At 43.1% G+C, this 23,914-nt stretch overlaps 1 protein-coding gene across 18 annotated transcripts in view; it reads left to right on the forward strand.

The window, feature by feature from the left end:
- Nucleotides 1-23,914, forward strand: part of MTMR3 (myotubularin related protein 3) — a 1,335,997-nt gene that overhangs the window by 1,196,181 nt on the left and 115,902 nt on the right. For all 18 annotated transcript variants that reach the window (XM_078667211.1, XM_078667215.1, XM_078667214.1 and 15 more), the window contains one exon: nucleotides 7,011-7,099. In XM_078667211.1, the coding sequence (XP_078523337.1) occupies nucleotides 7,011-7,099 (89 nt within the window). The remainder of the gene's footprint in view (nucleotides 1-7,010; nucleotides 7,100-23,914) is intronic.

Consider the following 23,914-nt stretch of genomic DNA (forward strand, 5'->3'; position numbering starts at 1 on the left):
CGCCGCCTGGAGTCTAGGTATATCCTACTCCTAAACTCCAAGATCCCATTCGGCCTGAATGCGGATGAAGCCCTTAGTGTCCACCTGTAATAACGGCATCACCCTATAACCTCTTCTCTCCTAGTACCATTCGTAGAACATCTGCAGTTCACGTACTAACAATCTTACGGGTTTACACTTGGGCGCACCAGAGCACACTACTAGACATGTCCATGCTAGTAGCACACATCACATTTTTCACACTCACTTACAATTATAATTTATTTAGATCCACGACCACGGCTCTGTAATTTCCACCACCACATGTCCCATAGCTACCTAGTCTTTAATGAGAACTAACCCTAGAGAATTTGACTCCCGAACATGCCCCTCTTTTTCTTCGCCCACTAGGGCAGCATTTAACGTTATGTTTGCTTCATGAACTAATGACCCAGAAGTAAGCCTTTATGCAGCACGGCTTCTGTTTCTGGTGCCTTTGCGAGTAATAATCATTGAGGTAAACACACAAGCCACGCATCCACTGGCAGCGGCTCTTTAACTTAGAGGCATGAATAAACAACTGTATACATAATACCCAGTACAATGTTAGCTAATCTACGCGCACTTGCACATCAGCCAGCAACTTAAAGAGAGGGAAACCCATCCTGTCAAAGGGGACCGCCCGCGCTGAACTTTCCCGGTACACTTACCTTGTCTCTTGAGACACGCACCCAGCGTCCACACGAGGCTTCAGCGCTACACTGGCATACAGGCAAACCAGATGGGCTACCACTAGGGGACCTTTATTGGGAACATCTATGGGAAGCAAAATATGTTAACTGTAGCATGTTGTGGTAATTATTATTATTATTTTCCGTTTCACTAAGTAATGTCACTGAGGTTGAAATAACGACCTTATGTCAGCTGTGAAGTGAACATGCTGTACAAATAGGTCATAATTATGATGACACACAAGGGTTGGGTGTTAATCGTAATAGTAGTAATGTGTATAAAGTGAAAAATGAATTCTGTAAAAAATGCTCGTCTTGATGCAAAATGTTAAAAAATTATAAAATGTAAAAATATAAAAATGCAACATGAAAGGCACAAGACAGGTGTGGCCACATTGTAACCATGGCAATATCCAGTCTCAACCTGTACTGTAATTGAATGACACGCCCATTATTCAGTGTATATATAAACGCCCTAAATTCTAATGCAGATGTAGTGAACAAGGCGGCAACGCCGAAACGCGTCTAAGCAGACACTGATCAAGAAATAAAAAAGTTTGGATTCAGACCCACGGAGTCAGCGCCTTCTTCAATCGCACGAGTTTGGTTTAAAGGAATATATATATATATATATATATATATATATACCTATATCCATATGTTTCTTTGCCAATAAACCTAAGCACTGCAAAAATGATTTGGGCATCGACTCTGGTGTCTTTTGAAATGAAGATTGCGCCAGGAATTTGAGGAATTTAAGGGGTTTGGCGATCCCGCCGAGTGCCCGCTGTGAAAGCGGCAAAAGCACGCCACTTTTGTGTTTTGGTATATCCATATGTATATATGTACTCCCTTGCTCAGTACATATGCTTTGCTTTCGTTTTCTCCTATATTAGTTAAACATTCCTGCTCATTCTGTGGGGTTCGTACTATCTCTGCCAGTTGTTTCTCAGGTCAAAACCAGTAATGTTTTACTGTGTTTAGTCTATATCTGGGATAGCATTCCTAATGCTCTCTCCACTGTGGATACTTTTTGGGATCCTTCTCTTTGTTCCCCATAGGCAATGGCTCCTCTCCTTTAGGGCCTTCTGGGATACTGAGTTTTCCTCAGTAACTTTGTCTGTTGGCTTTGATTTTCCTCTACTCAACACTGACCATGGTCACATCCCTTCACGGGAGCCTACACGTATTGTGTTCATAGTGTATGTTCCTTTCAGGCACACATGTTTCTCTGCCAGGGTAGCGTTTTTGTGTGCTGTCCAAAGTCTTATTGCTTAGTTTCCTCTGATCCTTACCACAGATCTTGAGGTGCGGTGTTGCTATTTTCTTAACCTCATTTCCATGATCATCGGGTCTCAACTGTCTTATGCTAGACCGGATACTTCTATTCAGGGATCTCAAGCAAGTTCAGTTTGCAGACCCTCCTCCGGAAATGGATTGCTATGGTATTTAATACAATGGTAAGGAATCTGCGGCTAGATGTCTCTATCAGATAAATAAGTCACTTAATTTAGATAACACCTTATCTGGTAGAGATAGGATCTAGCTGCTGATTCCTTACCAAGCCTCCCATCCTTCCCGCTCTGCGAACTGGTTTCTGTTCTTCGCTAGAGATCCATATCCCTATACGTGGCTGGTTTTCTTAAGGCCTCAGACTTCTTTCACACACGATGTTTTGTTTTTGGGCACACTGTCTCCATGTCCAGTTTCTTTAATTGCTCTGCGTTGTTGGCGCTGGAAATAGTCACAGAAGAAACTGCTCTTAGCGCATCAGGGAAGGGCTTATATGGACTCCGTTGACATCTCATCCGGTGAACATTGTCACCACGTAGTCACATGACGCCCTCTATCGATGCGCAGAGGTACTGCTGTAGAAAAACAATTCAAGATCTAGTCTGGCTTCTGGGCAGAATTCAAAGGTATGGAATCCACGGCTAGATACTGTCTCTAGCAGATAATTTGTTACTGAAAGTAAATAAATTATTCACCAGAGCCAGAAGGGCGGTCTCTGTGCTGTACCCTGTGCTTAGGCCTGAAGCCCATTTGTGTGTGTGGTACGGGATGGAATTAGCTTCCAAGAAGTCTGACAGACTTCTGTTCTCATATTTTTCGGCTACTTTACTTAAACCCAGGAGCAGTTACAGAAAAACTAGTAAAACAAATAGCAGGTGTAGGTACCCCTTCTGCCTGCGTCCTCTGAGGCTTCCAAAAACTGCCCTGACAAGTTTGTCTAGTAATCTCCACTCTATTCTTCCTGTTAATCTTTCTTTAGTTGATCATAGCAGGGTAGCACACAGTGCCAAAGTGTCTCTTTAAAGGTGTAATTCACACTGAATAGTACTCACCAGCACCAGACCTTGCCTTCCATCGTGGCAAGAAAAGTGGAAGTCCCCATAGGGCGGTGTATTTGTTACCAACAGTCCAAGCAGGTTGGCAATTGCTCCCTCTGGACCCTTCACAAGGAAACAAAATGGCATCCAGGCCCAGAGTCTGTCCCATGGAGTATGCCTGACTCGGACCTCAGTCTTAGTATATCCCACAGCGCAACCTCCATGCTCCCAACGTGGACTCTGCAGCCAACTGACTATGGTGAGAAGCATGCTCCAGTAACCCAGCACAGAGTGCAGGCATTGTCTCCAGTTCACTGGCAGTGCAAGTCAGAGCTGAGCCTCCAAGATGGTGCTGCATTCAACTCCCAGAGGTTACCACCAACAACAAATGCTTGCCATGTTACTATCAGTAAGTGGTGCTACTCCTCGTCCTCTTCCCCTTCGGCACCAGCCACCCATTAACATCATTGGAGACTCTTGACCGGGAATTGGGACATTTGATGGGTATATGCTGAAAGGGACGTGAAGTTCCACTTTAGACAGCCTTTTCCAGGGCCTTTGCCCACCCATTGGTGCTGCATGTCAACTTAGCATCCTAAAGATCATCCATTGTTGTTTAGGCTGCTTTTAGTGTCACAATTTCTGAAAGGTTGCTTTACCTCTTTCCTATCTCACCGTTCATTGGGGTCTAAATCTTTTTTTGACTTTCTTAATGGCATCTTCTTTCTTGCCAATGTACAGTTTTCCTTTTTACTTACTTTGTAGACTGTTTTGTTGGTAGCAATAGCTTCAGCGTGTTTGGAGAATGTTGGGACCTCGCACTTTTCTACCTAAAGAGGTTTGCCATATGTACCTGTCCATCTTTCTTGCTCATAGTGATTTCACCCTATAGTATAGCTCAGTTTATCTCCCTACCATCCTTCCTCCCTCCACCTCATTCCACCAAGGAAGATAAGCTGTTGGATAAACTGGAGTTCAGGCATGTGGTCTCCTACTACATTGAACAGACACAACAGGTCAGACTAGAAGACCATCTCTTTGTGGGCCTTGCTGGAGCCCAGAAAAGCAGTGCAGTCATCAAACTAACCATTTAATGTTTGATCTTGCTGTTAATCAAGTTAGTTCAGCTACGCCCTATGCCAACAGATGCCCTTTGGAGGGCATTCAAGCCTACTCTAAATTGACCATGTCAGTGGAGAAGTGTGGCTCACTGGTTAGAGGAGGCAGGCCTGGAAGCAGAGGTCAGCCCGGGACCAGGGTTCAATTCCCGGCTCGGCGGGGTCTTGAGTCCTAAAATGTCATGGACTCGACAATTCTCGCTCCGGTGCCTACTCGATTCACGGGTTCACACTCTGCGACTCTGGGCAATAGCTTGCTTAATCTCCACAACGGCCCCTCGCGGCGGGATGCCTGGCTTTCACCTTGCGGATACCCTGCCGGGGTTATCTCACAGGGGAATACCAGGACGGGTTCCCTAAGCAAGCGCTTAGAAACCGCTTGGTGATTTGCGCTATATAAATTCCTGTACATTTACATTTACATGTCTACATCCAATGCTTTCATCAGAGTCAGTCCAGTGGCTGACATCTACCTGGTAGCAATAGTTGGGACCATTGCTAGAGTGCTGGCTGTCCACCCGCTTTTGCAGAAGCTAGGGTCATTGCCCTTTTGAGAGCTGAGATTTTCGATAAGCCTAATGCCAAGAGGGGACACTAAGAAGCTATGGCTGTTATCCTTGTGTGATATGAGATCTTGGATCCCTGTGTGCTAGGAGGGGGCGACCTTGAAGCTAGGGTCATCGTGTGTATGTGATGAAGTTGCCAACCGTGTGTTAGGAAGGGGGGTTCTGTGAAGCTAGTGTTCTCTCCCATTTTTAGGCTGAAGTTGGCAATACACGTGTGCCAGGAAATGAGCCACCATGAAACTAGGGACTTTGCCCGTGTGTGCACTAAGGTTTGCAATTCTCCCCACGCAACCCCCCCTTAACAACTCCCACCCCGATGTTCCATATGTCCATCGCCCATGTGTGAGGCGTAGTCTGCGACCCTGTGTGGCCAGGTTGGGTGCCACTGTGAAGATAATGCTGTTGACTGTGTGCAAACCAAAGTCGATGACGACTCCAACGTCCCCACCACCCCTGTGGTGCTGGGAGGGGGGCATCCATGAAGACCTGGCTCTATCACTCTGGATTATTATGCATGGGATGCTGTTAAGAACCCTTAACGATTGATCAGGAGCTAAGAGAAGATGTCAGAAACCGACGTGAACCCATCCTAAAACTGGGGATACCTGAGGTGACATCAAGAAAAGGCCACAAGAGGTCATAGGCCCTCAGCATCGGCAGACCGGAACCCTCAAAGAAGTGTAAGACTGTTGTAGGCTGTTGGACCTCCTGGGGACTTCACAAATTTTGTACATTGCGCTGCTAACATTGACTTAAGGCCAAACTTTGACTTTTTGGTGTGAGTTACATCTGAAAGTTGCCTTCATTACCCATTGGGGAATAACAAACCTCACAAGAATGGAAAGAGTGTTTTGGGGATCCAGCCCAGGACGATGCGAGCATGTCGAACTTAAGACACTGGGGATTATTTAGTGTGTTGTATCTGTGCTTTGTATTTGACTGGGCAAACAGCGTATTGCTGCTACCATTTGTACTTTGAGTCTAATGCTTGTGTATGCCATACACTTACCTCCCCCTCAAAGAGCTTTGGACTTATTGACCCTTCCTACCACAAATAGCCAAGTGCTGGAAGAGGTAGTACTTGGCCGGTTACCCAGGATCCATTGTAAATTGAGCCCCAGGGAAGCAGGAGTAAAAGGTCACAACCCCCACGGTTGGGCAGAGTAACCCTTACTTGCCATGTGGCCCCTTGAAAGGAGTTCTGACAGTTTGCCTTTTACAAAGTTAGCAGATTGCCATTATACTATTCTTTGGGTTTGCTTGAAGAGAAACAAGACACCACAATCAGGTCTCTTGCCAGGAGAGGGTAAACGTTGCATTTTAATATGTAAATTGCATATATGGTGTACAGAAACGTTTTGTTATTGTGTAGAGGATATATGATTCTGGTGTATTACCAGTCATCGTGAGCCACAAGCAGAAGCTGGGCTTTACTTCCAATAACATTTCTGGCTGGCAATGTATGTTTAGAAATGGACCCTACATGTTTTGCTTTAGTCCATCTCTCGATTATATAGAACTTGCAGATCAATACTCATCATATGCCATCTTATTTCATACTGTATCGTTTGAAACTCGCAGCCTCACTGTGTATCTTCAGCACAAGTGATGTCCTTCAAGTCAAGTTTTTTTACCAGCAGGCTCACCTGAAAACGCCATCAGTATACATCCTGGATGGAGCGAGGGCAGTTCTCTTTGCAGTGTGCCCTGTTCTTTGGCAGTTGAGAGAGAGTCTTATGCATCTTCCCTGTCCTCCTAGAAATCCTTCAGGAATTGAATCATTACCAATACAGCGTTCTCGTTCTGATAGCTGGTGGACTGGGCTTGGTGGAATTGCTTCCTTACCAGTGATTTGCTCCTCTTCAACTTGGCCCTATCACATTTCTCAGCAGCATAACTAAGGTCTCCCACCTTTTTCTTCAACTATTATTTAAGAAGTGCTCACTTCTAACTGTTTGGACTGCTAATAAAAAGAACTAAATCAGGAAGTATAACCAAAGCAAGCAGTCTTTTTTTATTGAATTTTTGCTAAAAATTGAACAGCATGCCTCATTTTAATAGGTGTTATAAAGATATAATACATCTTGCTGGTTTTAAAAGGGTACAACTGTGGTCATAAAACAAAAGCTAGATGTGCACCTCGATTCTGGGTAACAAATTATAATTCATTTGCACTCTATACTACATAGTGGATAGATGTTCTAAACAATTTTTTTACTCACTGTAATTTTAAAGTTGTTTGATGTAGTTCTGATTCACCAGTGTTTTGCCTATTCAATTTTATAGGTGACCCGATGGCTTCCAGACCACCTAGCTGCAAATTGTTATGGTTGTGAAAGCAAGTTTTGGCTAGCAAGCAGAAAACATCATTGCAGGTAATTTGGAAAGAGATAACGTAATAGGAATGACTGGGTGGGAAACAATATGATGCACAGAGCGGTAGTGAGAGCTGGGAAAAGAGTTGTTGACCCTGGAGCATCATATTTGTAAGTGATTTCAGTTTGCTCCTTTTGACGTAGTGATCTTATCTCATGACATGACTCACGAAGCAAGGAGACGCTGTTGCTGCGCTATGTGCGAAGGGCTGCATTATTCTACTTGGGAGTACTGTGCGCTTATTTTTAATTGTGTTTTTAACTTTCTTACCTTCTCGCCGCTTCCCCGGTCCACCGCTGACTTTGGTCAGATTGTTGTGGAGGGAAGACGGACTTGCTGCACACACCGGAAGTGAGTAGACTTCCACCTTAGCTCGTGGTGCAAGTTAGTTGGTTTCTGAGTATAAGTAGGGATGTCCCTCCAAACGCGCAGCGGGCGCGCCAAAGGCAAGCCCGTCTGCGTCCGTCTGCGCCCGTCTGCGCCTGTCTGCGCCCGTCTGCGCCAGTACGTCGCCTCTCGCCAGGAATGCGGGTCGAGGGGAGTTGGGTGGTTACACCTACTCAAGGGATACTCTACTACATTTGAACCCGCAGGGTATCCGATGTAACATGACCCCACTACACCCTTTGAGTGGTCCTATCCACTGTGTATGTGGGATGTTTTCCCTCCCTAAACCAATAGCACTTCCGCCCCCCCGAATCATTAGCCCTCAACAACGGCAAAAAAAATTCAACTGAATGTAAGATCCCTAGTTAAACACCATGCAGAAATCCATGACCTCATTACGGATAAAAGCCCGGATATTTTTTTCCTTACTGAGACGTGGCTGCAGGAGGATATGGCGACGGTATCTAACCTTGCTCTGCCTCCTGGCTACTCCATGTGTACAATAAATAGGAAGACGAGAGGCGGTGGTATTGCAGTGATTGTTAAATCTCGCTACTCATGCCTCTTCTCAAAAGTTGACATGGAAGGATGTGAATGTTCTCGTTTTAGTATTTTGATAAACCCACATCTGACCCTCTCCGGGGTCTTGGTGTATAGGCCACCTGGGCAAGCCAGAAGCTTTAAAAATGCTCTTTTGGAGACAGTAGGGACGCTTGCTGTAGGAACTGCTAATTTTAACATCTTTGGAGACTTGAATCTTCATTTTGATCTTATTCAAGACAATAAAATTGGCTGCTTGCTTGCAGATTTAGCGGCATTTCAGCTGTACCAATTAGTCGCGAGTCCCACTCATAGCGGGGGGCATCTGTTAGACCCCATCTTTTCTAACATTGAATCAGCCACAGTGGCTGCCCCCATCCCGGTACCTTGGTCGGATCATATGTTGGTTGAAATTACCCTCCCTTTATTAGAATCTTTGGGTAAGATCACCAAGCAACCAGTTCACAAGCGCCCACGGTGGAAATTGAGATTAGATGACTTCTATGCCCTGCTTAGAACAGACCCCCTTGAACCTTTTGACAACGCAGAGTCCGGGTACGAGATGTTTTGTGCCTGGATAACTCGGGCTCTTGACTCTTTGATCCCGGGGAGTTGGTTCCAAGGACGATCCCAAGAGTCCAGTCCATGGTATAATGACATCTTAAGTACACTGAGGAAAGCGTGTAAAAAAATTGAACGGGAATGGAAGAAAGACTATGACCCGGAAATAAAAACCCACTATATGGCAGAACTCAAGAATTACCATAGAGCCATTTGCAGGACGCGGGCGGCCTACTATGCCAATGAGATTAGGCTTAGCCCGAATCCATCAAAATTAATTTTTAAAATCTTAAAAGACCTTAGTGCCAGGAGACCCTCGGCACCTGTAACTATCTCTGAATTGCACTGTGAAGAACTAGCTTCCTTCTTTGTGGAGAAAGTATGTGTAATCTATAGGTCTTTTTCACCCAGGTCAACATTCTGCAAGTCTATCCCGTCTAGTCCAGAGCCGATCGCCAAACTCATGGCAATCCCTGAAATCTCCTATGAGGAGCTCAACAGACTGTGTGGAAAAACTACGTCTAGCTCTCCTGCCGACCCCCTGAAATCTGCCCAATTCAGGGAGGCGTCCATGCTCTTGCTGACTCCTCTCCGTCAGATAATTAATTCTTCCTTTTTGTCGGCTGTGATACCAGCTAAGTGGAAACAGGCGTGGGTATCCCCTATTATTAAAAAGCCAACTTTGGATCCCACCAAACCTGAGAATTTCAGGCCAATCTCCCTTCTCCCCTGGGTGGCTAAGGTAGCGGAGTCCCATGTTAATAGTAATCTTACGAGCTTTTAGTGCTCCAACAACACTCTGGATGCCTTACAACATGGCTTCCCCTCCGGCCACAGCACCGAGACAGCGCTTTTAGCCATGACCGAACACCTGTGTACCATCCTTGACTCTGGTCAAACGGCGGAACTTATCCTGTTGGATCTGAGTGCCGCCTTTAACACGGTCCTGCATGGTGTTCTGCTCCATCATCTGGAAGAAGTGGGTGTCACAGGCCTAGCCTTGGAGTGGCTCAGATCCTTTCTCACCGGAAGATCCTTTCGGGTTTCCACTCCCCCGTTTCTGTCCCTGGAACGACCTATTGAACAGGGGGTCCCTCAGGGCTCGGCGCTCAGCCCCACTTTGTTCAATCTTTATGTTCAGCCACTGGCTGCGGTCGCCAAGCAATGGGAACTCTCAATGGTCTCATATGCGGACAACTCACAGCTTGTGGTTGCCTTGGCGGATGATTCCACTCTGAGTGCCTCCAGGTTTAAGAATGGTCTGACGGCCGTGGCAACCTGGATGACCGCCAATTACTTGCAGTTAAATGCGAGTAAGACAGAAGTTCTGCTAGTGGGTAAGAACGCCAATCTTTGGGGTGAACAGTGGTGGCCGAATACATTAGGTAAAATCCTGGATCCCAAGACAGAAGTAAAAAATCTAGGGGTGTGGATAGATTCCTCCCTTAGCTTCTGCACCCATACTAAAAGAATGGCAGGGACGTGCTTTGGGCTCTTACGGGGTCTTAGACCCATTTTGACATTTTTTGACCCTCCTACCCGCCAGCTAATAGTGCAATCGACTATCCTCTCCTGCCTGGATTATGCTAGCTCCTTGCTCCTGGGGGCTAACTAAGCAGAGATTAGGAGGATGCAGCGCATACAAAATGCGGCAGCTAGAACTCTGGTAGGACTTCCACGTTTCCACCCTATTGCTGACACAAATAGCAAACTTCATTGGCTCCCTGTGGCAGAGCGGATCCAATTTAAAGTTCTTTGTCTTTCTTTTACGATCCTAAAGCTCGCCACTCCACTGATGCTCTGTATGCTATTGACCCCGTATGTACCCCTGCGAGCACTGCGCTCCCTCGGTCAGCACTTGGTAGCGGTCCCACTAGTGAAACGTTTATAGGCGGCCGCTCGTTCCGCTATCTTGCTGCTAAACTGTGGAACTCTTTGCTGACCAAAATCCGTGGCTTAGAGGATCTGCTGACTTTTAGAAAGGCCATTAAGACCTATCTTTTTCCTTTAAAGTAAGCCTCAGACAACTGTTATGTTTAGTTTTGTGGTGTTCCTGTTGGGGCATTCTGCCGTTCTTGCTAGTGACACCGCCGGGACACCCCTTGGCTGGGGCAGCTGAGCGCTATATAAAACCATATAACATAACATTGTAGTGTGTTTATCTAGGTACCTATATTGATACTCCTATTTCTGACCCTTGTCCGGTTATTAATTCATTAATGTCCATACACCGGCACAGAAACCCGTTTTCAGATTAGGTCATAGCGCATGCTGTCACGTTAAGCAAGCACTATCCCTTCAGCCCCCTAGAAAGCACACAGAGTTCTCAAAACAAATCAAACCTCCAACAGACCTGGGAAATCCCCCGCAGTTATTGTTTTGATTTCGCTCGAGAACTCCTGCAAAGAATGTAAGAACGACCAGTCCTTATGACATTCTTGCTGACGTCTTATGTCCATCCTTACGTCAAACACGGCACCTTTCAGGTATAAATATACCGACGCAGCCCTAAGCTAAGACACGGTGGTGACGAGCTTGGAGCAGCGCTACTTGCCGGAGAGCCCAGCTGATGCAGAAAAGCCCACGGACGCTGCCCCTCCCTTTTGACGCGCTGAGAGAGACTCTGCCTTTTCTCCTGCCGAGAAATCCAGCCTCCGGCGTTTCCAGCCGCCCTCGCGGGTAACTGGGATATCGAGTCCTGTGACAGAGATACCAACCCTCCAGCCTTCTAAATCCCAGGTACTGAACTGACTAACCCCTTACAGAGAATTCTTGAGTCAGATTCTTGGCAAAACAAACTTAACTTAAACTGCTACTTACTTACTCCCTCCCAAGTATTAGGCTTAGGTCAGGTACACCGGGGTAGGCGTAGTTAGAAGCACCAGTTGAGTACGATTAGTCAATGTACATATGTATGTATATCTTTTATCCATTTTAAGTATCATATGGCTAAGAAACCATATAAATGCTTTTACAGTATTATTTTATAATTCTGTTTTTACTGTATGCACTTTACTTAACTATAAGTATTGCAATAATAGCGATTCATTTCTCTTGTATGAGAAAAGAGACTGATCAATAAATAACATCTTTTTATTGAACCACGCCCATCTCTTATTTCTCTACAAACTGGTGAAACTAAGAATGCACGTACTGACTGAGTAAAATAGTTGTCTTTTGTTTTCACACGACTCTAGAGATATACTCTTGATTAGGGGAGAGCAAAGTTGTCATGTTCTATGGTTGTCAGAAACTAAATCCCTTCTTGTCTATCCAGGGAGGTTAAACTCCTCCTTGCCTATTCGAGAAAGTTTCTAGTGAACTCTGAGCTAGCTGGCACACATAATTTTAAGTCTAATATCGTCAGTAGAAGACCTAGTTAACCACAGTCCTACGTCTATACTATTGAAGATATTATTCCAATGTGCAGAGCCTATTGGGATAATAGGAACTACACTACATGGCGCCCAACGGTTTGGATAGGCGATAAATCTAACGCAAGACATTAGAGTAACTCAGTCGTGCTTTTTCACACAGGCCCTTTTTTCCCATAAAACTCCAAAGACGTCTGGAGTGGGTGAAAGGTTAAATCCGCCAAACTTAGTAGGAGGAGACTCCTATGTATGGTTTTTGGTTTATTCAACGTTGAAGGATACAGTGTTCCAAAATATTGTGCATCTAATCTTTGTTTCCTTGAAAACCTGATCTGCAACAAAAACCCTTCTTGACAGTAAAATGTCAGAAACTGAAGAAGATAGGGAGGCAGCTAGAATAGCAGCTCAACTCCTAGAGGAAGACACAAGTCTCCTGCAGCAAGACCCGGATGCAATACTCATCCCGGTCAGCATAAGAAAAACTATAACCTTAAAACTTATAGAAAATGGACTAACACCGAGAGGTGGTACAGTCATATTCGTAATTGAGGCACACGAATATCGGCAGACAGAGGTATTCTATTCATGGATAAATTTTCCAGCAGCAAACGCTGTAACAAAGGAGTTCCATTATTACAAGATAGAGGAACCTCCGGATGAGTACACCCCTTTCGAGGAGGTGGAAATACCACTCAAATACCAAGAGCACATGCTCTGGTTTAAAGGCGCCCTAAAACATAATGATCACATCACCAGGCTCGGTCCACTAGGTAGACCAGGAGCAACGTGGCCGGTTCTAGCCAGCTACACACCACATCCAGACATTGAAAAAATGTCAATACCAGAACTTTTAACACAGTTAAAACAACTAATTAAAATACACAGACAACTAGTCCAATATGTAATGCGGACTTCAACAGTCCAACCAGCTATTAAAATTCCACAGCTGACCCCTCATCAGGGGAACACAAACAAAATCACACCACAGAACATACAGTCTAGGTAAAGTACCCATTAAAAGGGAACAAATTCCATTCTGGTTAGCACAGAAAATAACTCAAATAGAGGCGGTATTTCCAGATACCACCCCTGTGGAGAAACACAGAATTCTGACTATCTGTCTCCCAATGGGGATCGCACCACATGTGGAGGACTGTGACACTTGGGGTACAGTCTTTGCTTCCATTTACACAAAAACACATGGTGTTCCGTCCATGGCGGTAATACCAGAGGTGCTAAAACAGATTCAAAATGAATACGGTCCAGAACCTGCCTATACTCTGGGTATGAAATTACTGAAAGACTTCAAGCAGGTCTCTGCAATATTACTAGCAAAAATAAAAGGGGAAGCAGCAAATGTGGCGATCCGCCAAAGATTGAAGGAAACAGATATAGCAGACCAACCATTTGAACTTGCCAGAATCATAGAAAAATCCTATGAAGAACTAGGAAGAGATAGTTTGGGTGGGAAACCAGTGAAACCCCAACTAATAGAAAATCCTGAAAAGATATTTATTAAAAATAATCTAAACACTTCAAAAAAGAACTGGGATGGAAATAAACAATCCACTCCCAAAGAAAAAAGATTCCAGTCCAGAGGAAGGTCTCCTCGGCGGAGAGAAAGATCTCCGGACTAAGGAAACAAGTCTCCCCAGAGGGAGCCCTCTGAGAAAAAATACAACCTTAGAAATAGGGATAATTTGAAGAAACCTGATAGATATCAAGATATTGATACACGTCCCTCTCGATCTTTTCAGACTTCCTCGCAGAAATCGGAAAGAAGAGGACGGTCAGAACACAGGGAAGAGCACGTCAAGTCCAAAGACAAAGAACCTGCTCATCAAAGTAAAAAGTTACAATTGCCAAAGAAGAAGGTAGCCAGCATTAAAATAATCAAACATGCCGAGGATCCTGAGGACTCAGCTGAAAAACGGAGAGTGGGCTCAGACAATGCTAGACAGCGCAGCAGAAGTGAGCATAGCTCGCAAGATTCTGATGAATCATCTGGAGACAGTGGACACGAATGAGTACATTCAGGTGGAAACTGCAGATACCAGAGTTAGCAAACCTCATAAAATATATGAAATAACCTTACGTATAGAGGGAGATAAGACTAGGAAAATAAGGGGTCTATTTTGGGATAATCTCTCCGAGGGCTATGACATCCTCCTAGCTGAAAAAGACTGGCCACCGGAGTTTGTAAGGGAGTGCCCTCATGGCGAAGAAATGATTATGCCTGCCTTCTCAAATCATATTCCAATTCATAAAAAATATACACTTGCAAGAAAGTGGGCAGTAGCCCAGGCTCCTGCACTATATAAAAATCATGTGGGATGGGATGAGGACTCTCCTCCTCACAAAATCCAGGTAAAATCTCAACCAACTGCACAAAGGCAGTACCCAATTAAGCAAGAAGCTAAAAAACAGGTCAGGGAGATCTTAGATCAACTTGAATACCAGGGGGTGATTGAAACATGCACCTCACAAATGAACAATCCTTTGTTTCCTGTCTCCAAACCAGATGATTCATATCGTCTAGTTTTGGACTACAGACACCTTAACTCATGCTGCAAAACGTTTGCCGTACAAAACTCACACAGTGCCGCACTAATGAATAGCATAGTGCGCAAAAAATACAAAACAACATTAGACATCTCTAATAGATTCTTTTGTCAAAATATAGCACCAGAAAGCAGATATTTGACCGCTTTCTCAATAAATGGCTCGCAGGAAAATTTCTGTCGTTTGCCCCAAGGGTTCAAGAACAGCCCAGGATTATTCTCAGCGAGAGTAACAGAGTTACTACAAATATATGATGATGAAGCATTATCTTATGTCGATGACATCTATCTAACAGATAATGACTTGGATACTCACTTGAAAAGAGTGAACACCATAATACTTGGGTTCGCAGCAGAGGGTTACAAATTCAACTTCAAGAAGTCAAGAATTGCCCATCTGACTGTCCTATTTTTAGGATATGAATTATCAAGTGAAGGCAAAAGCCTGGCTGACAATTTCCTAGAGAAATGTGCTGTAATCCAAGCACCTAGAACACTGAAAAACTTGCAATCGATTCTAGGTTTCCTGAATTTCGGAAGAACTTACGTTATAAACTATGCAGAGAGGGTTAAACCTCTCTATGATCTAATAAAACCAGATTTTAAAAGAATCAATTGGACTCAAAAACACACAGAAATTTTGAGATCTTTACAAACAGACATGTTAGTTAAAACAAAACTGCAAACATGCGATAATACACGCAACCTTGTGATTCAAGTCATCCCAGGAAGATGCGGATTCACATACCTAACCTCAAATGAGGGAGAAAAGGTACCAATAGCATACAAATCACATTTGTACACAGAAGCTGAAAAAACATTCAGCATTAAGGAAAACATTGTTCACGCGGTTCAAACAGCTGTAGCAAGAGAAAGATACCATGCTGATGGCAGACAGATTACAGTCAGAACAGCAGAATCAGCCTTTGAGGCATTAACAAGCCCATGTAATTTACCTACAATGGCACTTAATCCAAAATGGATACAATGGGAAGATTCTCTTGCTACAGACAGAGTGAAATACTATTTTGATCCAGAAATGACAAAATGAAAAAATCTAGAATATGAAAGAGAATATCCTCTGCCAATCGACATTCTGCCCATACGACAGTACGCCTGTGTGATACATACAGACGGACAGGTTCAGCCCTCAGTTTGGGGAGAACAAGCTTATAACGCCACATGCGAGATTACAAAAGACGTGTGGCGCGGAGGTAAATTAGAACCTCTGTTTTCAAAAACACACTCAGTGGAAAATAATTCAGAACAACAAACTGAAATAATAGCATTAAAAATGGCGCTAGAAAATGCCGATCGCGAATTCCCGACACTAATAGTGTGCGATTCATATTAATGCGTCAAATCATACAATAACGACTTGCAGAAATGGGTTGAAAACGGGTACAAAGATGACACAGGTGCAACAATAAAGCAAAAATCGCTTTGGGAACAAATCGTTCTTTTAAAGAAAGAACTACCAAAGACTCACGTGATACACTCACTGAGTCATCAACGTGATGGCGTTCACGTTGCAGGGAATTCATTGGCTGAGACAGCCACAACGGAAACAACTAAATGGGCTTCCGTAGCTACAAAAAAGCGTTCAATAAAATACATTGATGGGGAAACAATGCTGGCGGTAAAAAAGTCATCAAAAGGCGACTGCTCAGCGCTACCCTTCATGTATCCACTCAATTATACATACATAATCGATGCAAACTCCGTTCCTTTTGCTCGAATCCCTGGAGTGGGGGATAGAGTGATTCCAAACATGGACAGGAGAGGCTTGTTAATAGCAGACGCACATATGGGTGAGGGTCTTAGACACCTTACACTGAAGGATTCTCTAGAAGAATTACAATCAACATACTGGTGGCCAGGAATGAGCCTGCAACATCACATATTTGCAAAAAACTGTTCAGACTGCAACAGAGATCGCAGTGGTGACCGAGACGGTGTATTGCCATGGCGTTTCACCCAATAAGGATTAGGCTATCGACATAAAATACCCAGTATGAATAATGCGTCATATTAGCATATAGAGACTATTTTCACTTAAAATGTAGACCCCAGATCTCGGCTGACGTCTGAACTGTTATACAAAGATTTGCGAGTCTATAATGGCATATACGCAATTGGCATGCTACATTCTGACCAGGGTCCTGCGTTTAGCTCTCGGGCTTACAAGGAGGCCATGACCAGCATGGGCATTGCATTGCGGTACTCTTGTCCCTTTCATCCTGAGGGAAACGGAATTGTGGAAAGAAAAAACGTGACATAAAGCAATCTATAACAGCAAAGGTATTAGGTTCGGGAGCTGGGTGGGTCAAACATTTAATAAGTGTCCAACGTAGTCTTAATAATCTGCCAAGAAATTCTCTGAGAGGTCTCAGTCCGTACGAACTATTGTTTGGGACTAGAATGTTAATCCACGACCTTGATAGTCAAACTTCAGTGGTTAAAGAAAAATGCTTTGATATCAAAGATCGTTTGGCTATTTTACAGGACTTAAACGAAACAAGAAAAGACCTGAGCAACATAAAGTTGAAACAGAAGCAAATAACCACTGAAGAGAAACCACCTGTCCCAGCAAGGCCTGTCTGGATTCCAAAAATCGGGGATCTGGTCAGAGAAAAGATCGCGGTGAAGAAGGAATTTGGGCCTTCTTACAGAAAAGCAGTTCCTGTCTTGTCTGTCAACGGGACAAGATCAGTAGTACTACCGCCCCTTGCTGGTAAAAAGGAGAACCGAGTTGTATCCATCGACCTGGTTAAACCACAATCATGTGGCCGATAACAAGTAGTAGGCCAAGTGGACTCCCAAGAAGTAGCAGAACACCAAAGTTTGCTACAAACACAGAGGTTCAAACTGAAAGACTAATCACAATTGATAAATCTACAGTAAAACAAGAAGGACTATGCAACAAAGCCATGGAACTTAAACCTCTTGAAACCCAAATTAAAATCTTAAATCAAGAAACACCAGTCTACAATGATGTAACCACAGACTATGCTAATGAAACAAAGAAAATTCCAAAAACAAAAAGGAATGCGGAAGCAATTGAAACAATTGACAGAACAGCATCAGGCTACTTCATCAACTTCGATGATTTTTCTGAAGATCTGAGTGAACCAGAGGAACAGCGGACAACAAAAACTTTTAAAGATAAAGCAAAGGAACTCTTTCATCAACTAAAAGAAACCTATTTGATTTCTCCATGGATTGAACTTTGGGTGGCACTAGGAGTATTCATCCTCATACTTTGGCTCATCATGGTACTATGCTTGGGACATTTCATTGAGGGAAAATATGCTACAATGGACACAGCAAGTAAGAAAATCAACTTGGTCCTGAAACCACACAAGTCTTCACACATAGAGAAAAGAGAACTTTCTTCAGTAAACTTAACAGCCAATCCTATACCCGGCGGGGTAGCATGGGACAAAACTGATTACGAAATATATGGTCCGGTTGAACTCCTGAAGTATCCTCATCAATTCAAGATTTCATTAAGTGACTTTGTAAAACCAAGCACATTTGCTGATGATTGGGACTTTGAAAGTATTAATGATATGATGTCTGATCTAGTAATGTCAGCTACATTTACAGAACATGGTTATTTGCAAGGTTCATCTAATTACGATCAAATGTTTTGTTATAACCATTATGGTAACCATTATCTGCATAAATCTACTCAACCTAGAAACGTTTTAAAATTTAACCAATGGGAACATTGTGCAACTCCACCAAAAAGCAGTTCAAAGACATATTTTGATAAATATTCATACTTTTCAGGGTTCAACACAAGTAATGCAGAATCGTTTTATTTCAAATTGTTAAATAAGACAGGAGTGAAAGCCATGCTTACAAACACAAAAATGATATATTCAGACTCATTTTTTGAAAAAATGAATACATTCGGTTTTGATTTCTGGAACAATAACATTGAAACGAAAACGATCTGGGGCACAAAAGATTGGCAAGTGCAAGGTATAGAATCATTATTCAGAGCCTGCATGATCCTAGAACAAATTATATTTTTGAATGATACAATTCAACAAACATCCTGTCTTGGCCTAGCCAAAATTAAAGACTTGAATAACCCGTCTATTCCAAAACCAACACCTACCAGTAATAGCACTACGGATGTTGAGATAGACATATCCTATATTTTAAACCAAAACAGAACACATGCTGATTGGAAAAAATGGTTGATCTGGCCCACAGACACAAATAACTGTCAAGACAGATTCCTGAACAAAATACAGGGGTTCACATTGACCAGGCCAGACCCAAGATACTCCCAGAGACAACATCCAGGGATTGTAACTACTTACAGTGTGGGAAAACTCTGCCTTCAATGGCTACATACATCCACACTGTCAGAAATTAAGCAACACTTAACTTTACTTAAAGAAGGTGCTGACTTGCGTGATTTCATCAAGGGACCACGCAAACAGCGTCTAAAACGTTTCATAGCGGCCTCTATATATGCAGCTTACAACGAAGCTTGGAAAGTAACTCAAATTGAGACAGCAGAAAAAATACGGGAAATTGACCGTGTTAATTTGGAAAAATCACTTTCTGTTGTGGACAATGGGTTAATGACTCTGTCTTCCAGAATATATTCACTGGACAGTATTGTATCTTCTGCAATCGATATAATAGAACAAGACTTACTGATGTTGCAACACGGTCAGTCTCTATTGCGTTCTATTGTACATCTTGGCTGGACGTTACAAAATCTGCGTTCAGGCTATGTGCCTTGGCGTTTAATCAACACAACGTCACTATTTAATATCTTTAACCTTACTGATAAACAAATCAGTTTGGCACAAAAGGGTGCTGACTATACAATTCTGAGCATTGAAAAAACTTGAGAGATTACCATTGACAATGTCAGAACGACCTGTCATTGAATGGATAATACATGGGATAATAAATATTCCGATAACAACTTTCCAGTTTCAATACTGCCAAAAATATATACAGGCAGGCCAGTATGAAAGGTTGGGTAAAGAATACATTAAGTCCACATGGAACTTGCCCTATACACACACATGTGTCAGTAATAACGGACAGAGTGTATTTTTTAGGGGTAATAATTGTGAAAAATCACTAAGTGGCATACTTCTGTGTCAGGGTATTAGTTTGCATTGGGCCTGTGAAGGGACTTCAAATAACCTTTCATGTCACCAGTTAGGCACACCTGCAACACAAATAGAACCATTCTTTAGAAGACTTTCGAACGGGAGTTACATTCTAATTGTAGATCACAGATGTTGTGGCTTGCTGCCAGGAAAACCTTATCTCGTAAGCGTGACTTCCAGGGTCATGTGCTGTGAAAGAGTATTGTTCCCGAATGATGCTCCAGACAGGGAGGGAAGGTTATGGCCCAGTTTAAAAATCTCTTCTATTCGAATTGATACTTTAAGCAGAATGAAGACTGTGCTCCTACAGACGCCAACCCAGTTGACGTCATCAAAAGAAACGTATGATCTCCAAGTTGCAAGGACAACGGCAGAGATTCATTCAATGTTATCAACAAATTGCCCCCTACACTTCGCAGAAATGCTGAACGAAATCTTAAATATTTCTGATACAAGTGGTATCGCGAGTGTATTTAAGACAGTTTTTTCAGGCGCTTTAACACCATTCAAAGCGATCCTGGGTATTTTTCCAAATTTCGTCCATTCCATCTTTGGCGGACTTCCACTCCTGTTGGGACTCGTAGCAGGCATTTTATTCTTGCTACTCTTGCTTCGTTATGGCAAGCCATGTCACAGACAAGACTCCAGCAACAATGGAAGAAACAATCCTAGCTATCCGCTACCGGGACCGCATAACTAAAGTCCTTGGCTTAGCCCGGCTACGAGATCTGAATATGACCTGGTTTCTTTCATTCAGACCCATTTGGCAGAATTGTGTTATGCCTGTATTAAGGTGCATGCTATGCGGCGATGAATGCGTGTTGGACACCTCTCTTACACTACAATCAGACGTACCATTGGATGCAGATACTTTGTTGGGTCCAGTAAAGGCTCATGCATTGTGCTGTCCCCAGCGGCTACCTATCCTGATGACGGCATTCGTGGAGACTTCACCACTACGATTGAAGGGTAGTGAAGTACAAGATGAAAGCAGCATCGACCAGGTACGGCCTTCTGTAAGCAGTTCTGATCAAACCATCAGTGAAAGCAATCATGCGCGTGACTGCATGGTAGCGACATTTTCTAACCTAGTCGAACTCTCCCCAGAAGCTGTAGACAGTTTTTTCGAGAATCTGTCTGAAATGATGTTTTCACCGTAACAGAGAGAATGATTTTAAACAAACTTGCACACGGTGTTCCCTGAACTCTGAATTTGGCCTTCAGTCTTTTGAAAACAAAGTGACTGTTAACTATTTTTTCTCTTCTCCCCTGAAAAGCGAAAACTTTTTTCCAAATTCCAAAATATTTACCTTTTGGGCACTTATCTTCTGCTTAAAGTAAAACCATTCTTAGAGAACAGAACTTCTATTCTTAGGGATACTAGAGACGTTACATTACCTCAACCTCTAGTTTATATGCAATTAATTGTGTTTATATGTGATGAGATGGTCTCGCAATTTTTTTCTGTATCAAGAGCCATTTCATGTGTAATTTCGCAAATCATTCATGCAGATATAAAATGTGCATCTCCTTTTGAATGATTATACTGCTTGACTGTATACAGTACCTATACTCATTTCGTGCATTTTGCATACGCCATTTAAAAAAAAAAAAAAAGTTTTGGGGGTGGTTCGGTATACACATGCACTGTTAGTTATGTTTAGAGAAGTGGAGTGGAGAAGTGTGGCTCAGGGGTTAGAGGCAGCAGACCCGGAAGCTGAGATCGGTCCTGGACCAGGGTTCAATTCCCCGCCTCGGCGGGTCTTGGGCTAAAAAAAATTCCACGGACTCGATAATTCTCGCCCCGGTGCCTCCTCGACTCACGGGTTCACACTCTGCGACTCTGGGCAATAGCTTGCTTAATCTCCACAACGGCCCCTCGCGGCGGGATGCCTGACTTTCACCTTGCGGATACCCTGCTATCTCACAGGGGAATACCAGGAAGGGTTCCCTAAGCAAGCGCCGGGAAACCCACTGCGGGTAGCTGTGCGCTATATAAGCTCAACTACATTTACATTTATTATTGCTTAGGTTAGTAAATATGTACATAAAATCGTGGAGTGGGTGTAGTGTGTTTATCTAGGTACCTATATTGATACTCCTATTTCTGACCCTTGTCCGGTTATTAATTCATTAATGTCCATACACCGGCACAGAAACCCGTTTTCAGATTAGGTCATAGCGCATGCTGTCACATTAAGCAAGCACTATCCCTTCAGCCCCCTAGAAAGCACACAGAGTTCTCAAAACAAATCAAACCTCCAACAGACCTGGGAAATCCCCCGCAGTTATTGTTTTGATTTCGCTCGAGAACTCCTGCAAAGAATGTAAGAACGACCAGTCCTTATGACATTCTTGCTGACGTCTTATGTCCATCCTTACGTCAAACACGGCACCTTTCAGGTATAAATATACCGACGCAGCCCTAAGCTAAGACACGGTGGTGACGAGCTTGGAGCAGCGCTACTTGCCGGAGAGCCCAGCTGATGCAGAAAAGCCCACGGGCGCTGCCCCTCCCTTTTGACGCGCTGAGAGAGATGCTGCCTTTTCTCCTGCCGAGAAATCCAGCCTCCGGCGTTTCCAGCCGCCCTCGCGGGTAACTGGGATATCGAGTCCTGTGACAGAGATACCAACCCTCCAGCCTTCTAAATCCCAGGTACTGAACTGACTAACCCCTTACAGAGAATTCTTGAGTCAGATTCTTGGCAAAACAAACTTAACTTAAACTGCTACTTACTTACTCCCTCCCAAGTATTAGGCTTAGGTCAGGTACACCGGGGTAGGCGTAGTTAGAAGCACCAGTTGAGTACGATTAGTCAATGTATATATGTATGTATATCTTTTATCCATTTTAAGTATCATATGGCTAAGAAACCATATAAATGCTTTTACAGTATTATTTTATAATTCTGTTTTTACTGTATGCACTTTACTTAACTGTAAGTATTGCAATAATAGCGATTCATTTCTCTTGTATGAGAAAAGAGACTGATCAATAAATAACATCTTTTTATTGAACCACGCCCATCTCTTATTTCTCTACAAACTGGTGAAACTAAGAATGCACGTACTGACTTAGTAAAATAGTTGTCTTTTGTTTTCACACGACTCTAGAGATATACTCTTGATTAGGGGAGAGCAAAGTTGTCATGTTCTATGGTTGTCAGAAACTAAATCCCTTCTTGTCTATCCAGGGAGGTTAAACTCCTCCTTGCCTATTCAAGAAAGTTTCTAGTGAACTCTGAGCTAGCTGGCACACATAATTTTAAGTCTAATATCGTCAGTAGAAGACCTAGTTAACCACAGTCCTACGTCTATACTATTGAAGATATTATTCTAATGCGCAGAGCCTATTGGGATAATAGGAACTACACTACAACATAACATTGATTACCCCTTCCAAATTGTTACGTGTTATGTATAACCTTTTGCAGACTCTGTGTTGTCATGCGAGCATTTGTTTGTCAAGCTGTGTGATATATAGGTTTGGCATTGACCAAGGCCTTTTGATTTCATTAAAATTAAAAATGCCCAATAATTTATCCTGGAGTTCAGATAGCTCTGTTCCTCCATTGGTCCGTTATTGTATCTTCCACTCTCTACTGCATAAAGCATGGGGTGAGCCCACTTCAGTCATTGGCTTACTTCACTTGAAGTGACTGCATTCTGCCCTTTCACAAAGATCACATCTGCTCACAAGTGTTATCCTTCTGTGCCAGGGATTTCTAGGACAGCCTGTACTGTTTAAGACAAAAATATTTGGCTTTTTACCTTTTTTTTGTTTTTTTTTTAACATTGGTGACGGTCCTGTTGCTCCTCGTACAAGAAAATCTAGCAAAAAAACTGGACAAACCAAAACCTGCATTGACAAAGCTAAAAGGCTGACAACCAACTCTAGATTGGCTTAGCCAGTGCTTTTTATTTATTGCCGCATATCTGCTTTAGAGTTTACTTACTTAATGTCCTAACTCTATGTGAAGTGTAGAAGGTAGGATGGGAAAAGTGTGTTTAGTGAGTTGTTCCACACACCTGTAAGTGAGCAGCGGAAGAGGTAAATGTTTCTGCAATTAGTGAAATTCCAGAAGCCCAGATTCAAAACTTTCATATTCACCAGAAATTCAAAGGTATCTTGCCTTATGGTTGAGCAGAAGTTACAAAGAAATTGTTGGAAATATAAAAACCAAGACTACCTTTTGAAAGAGGAAGTCCCCATCATGGGTGTACAGTTGTTTTTGCATTGA

The sequence above is a fragment of the Lissotriton helveticus genome, chromosome 11 (genome assembly GCF_964261635.1).
Source record: "Lissotriton helveticus chromosome 11, aLisHel1.1, whole genome shotgun sequence".
Classification (NCBI taxonomy): Eukaryota; Metazoa; Chordata; class Amphibia; order Caudata; family Salamandridae; genus Lissotriton; species Lissotriton helveticus.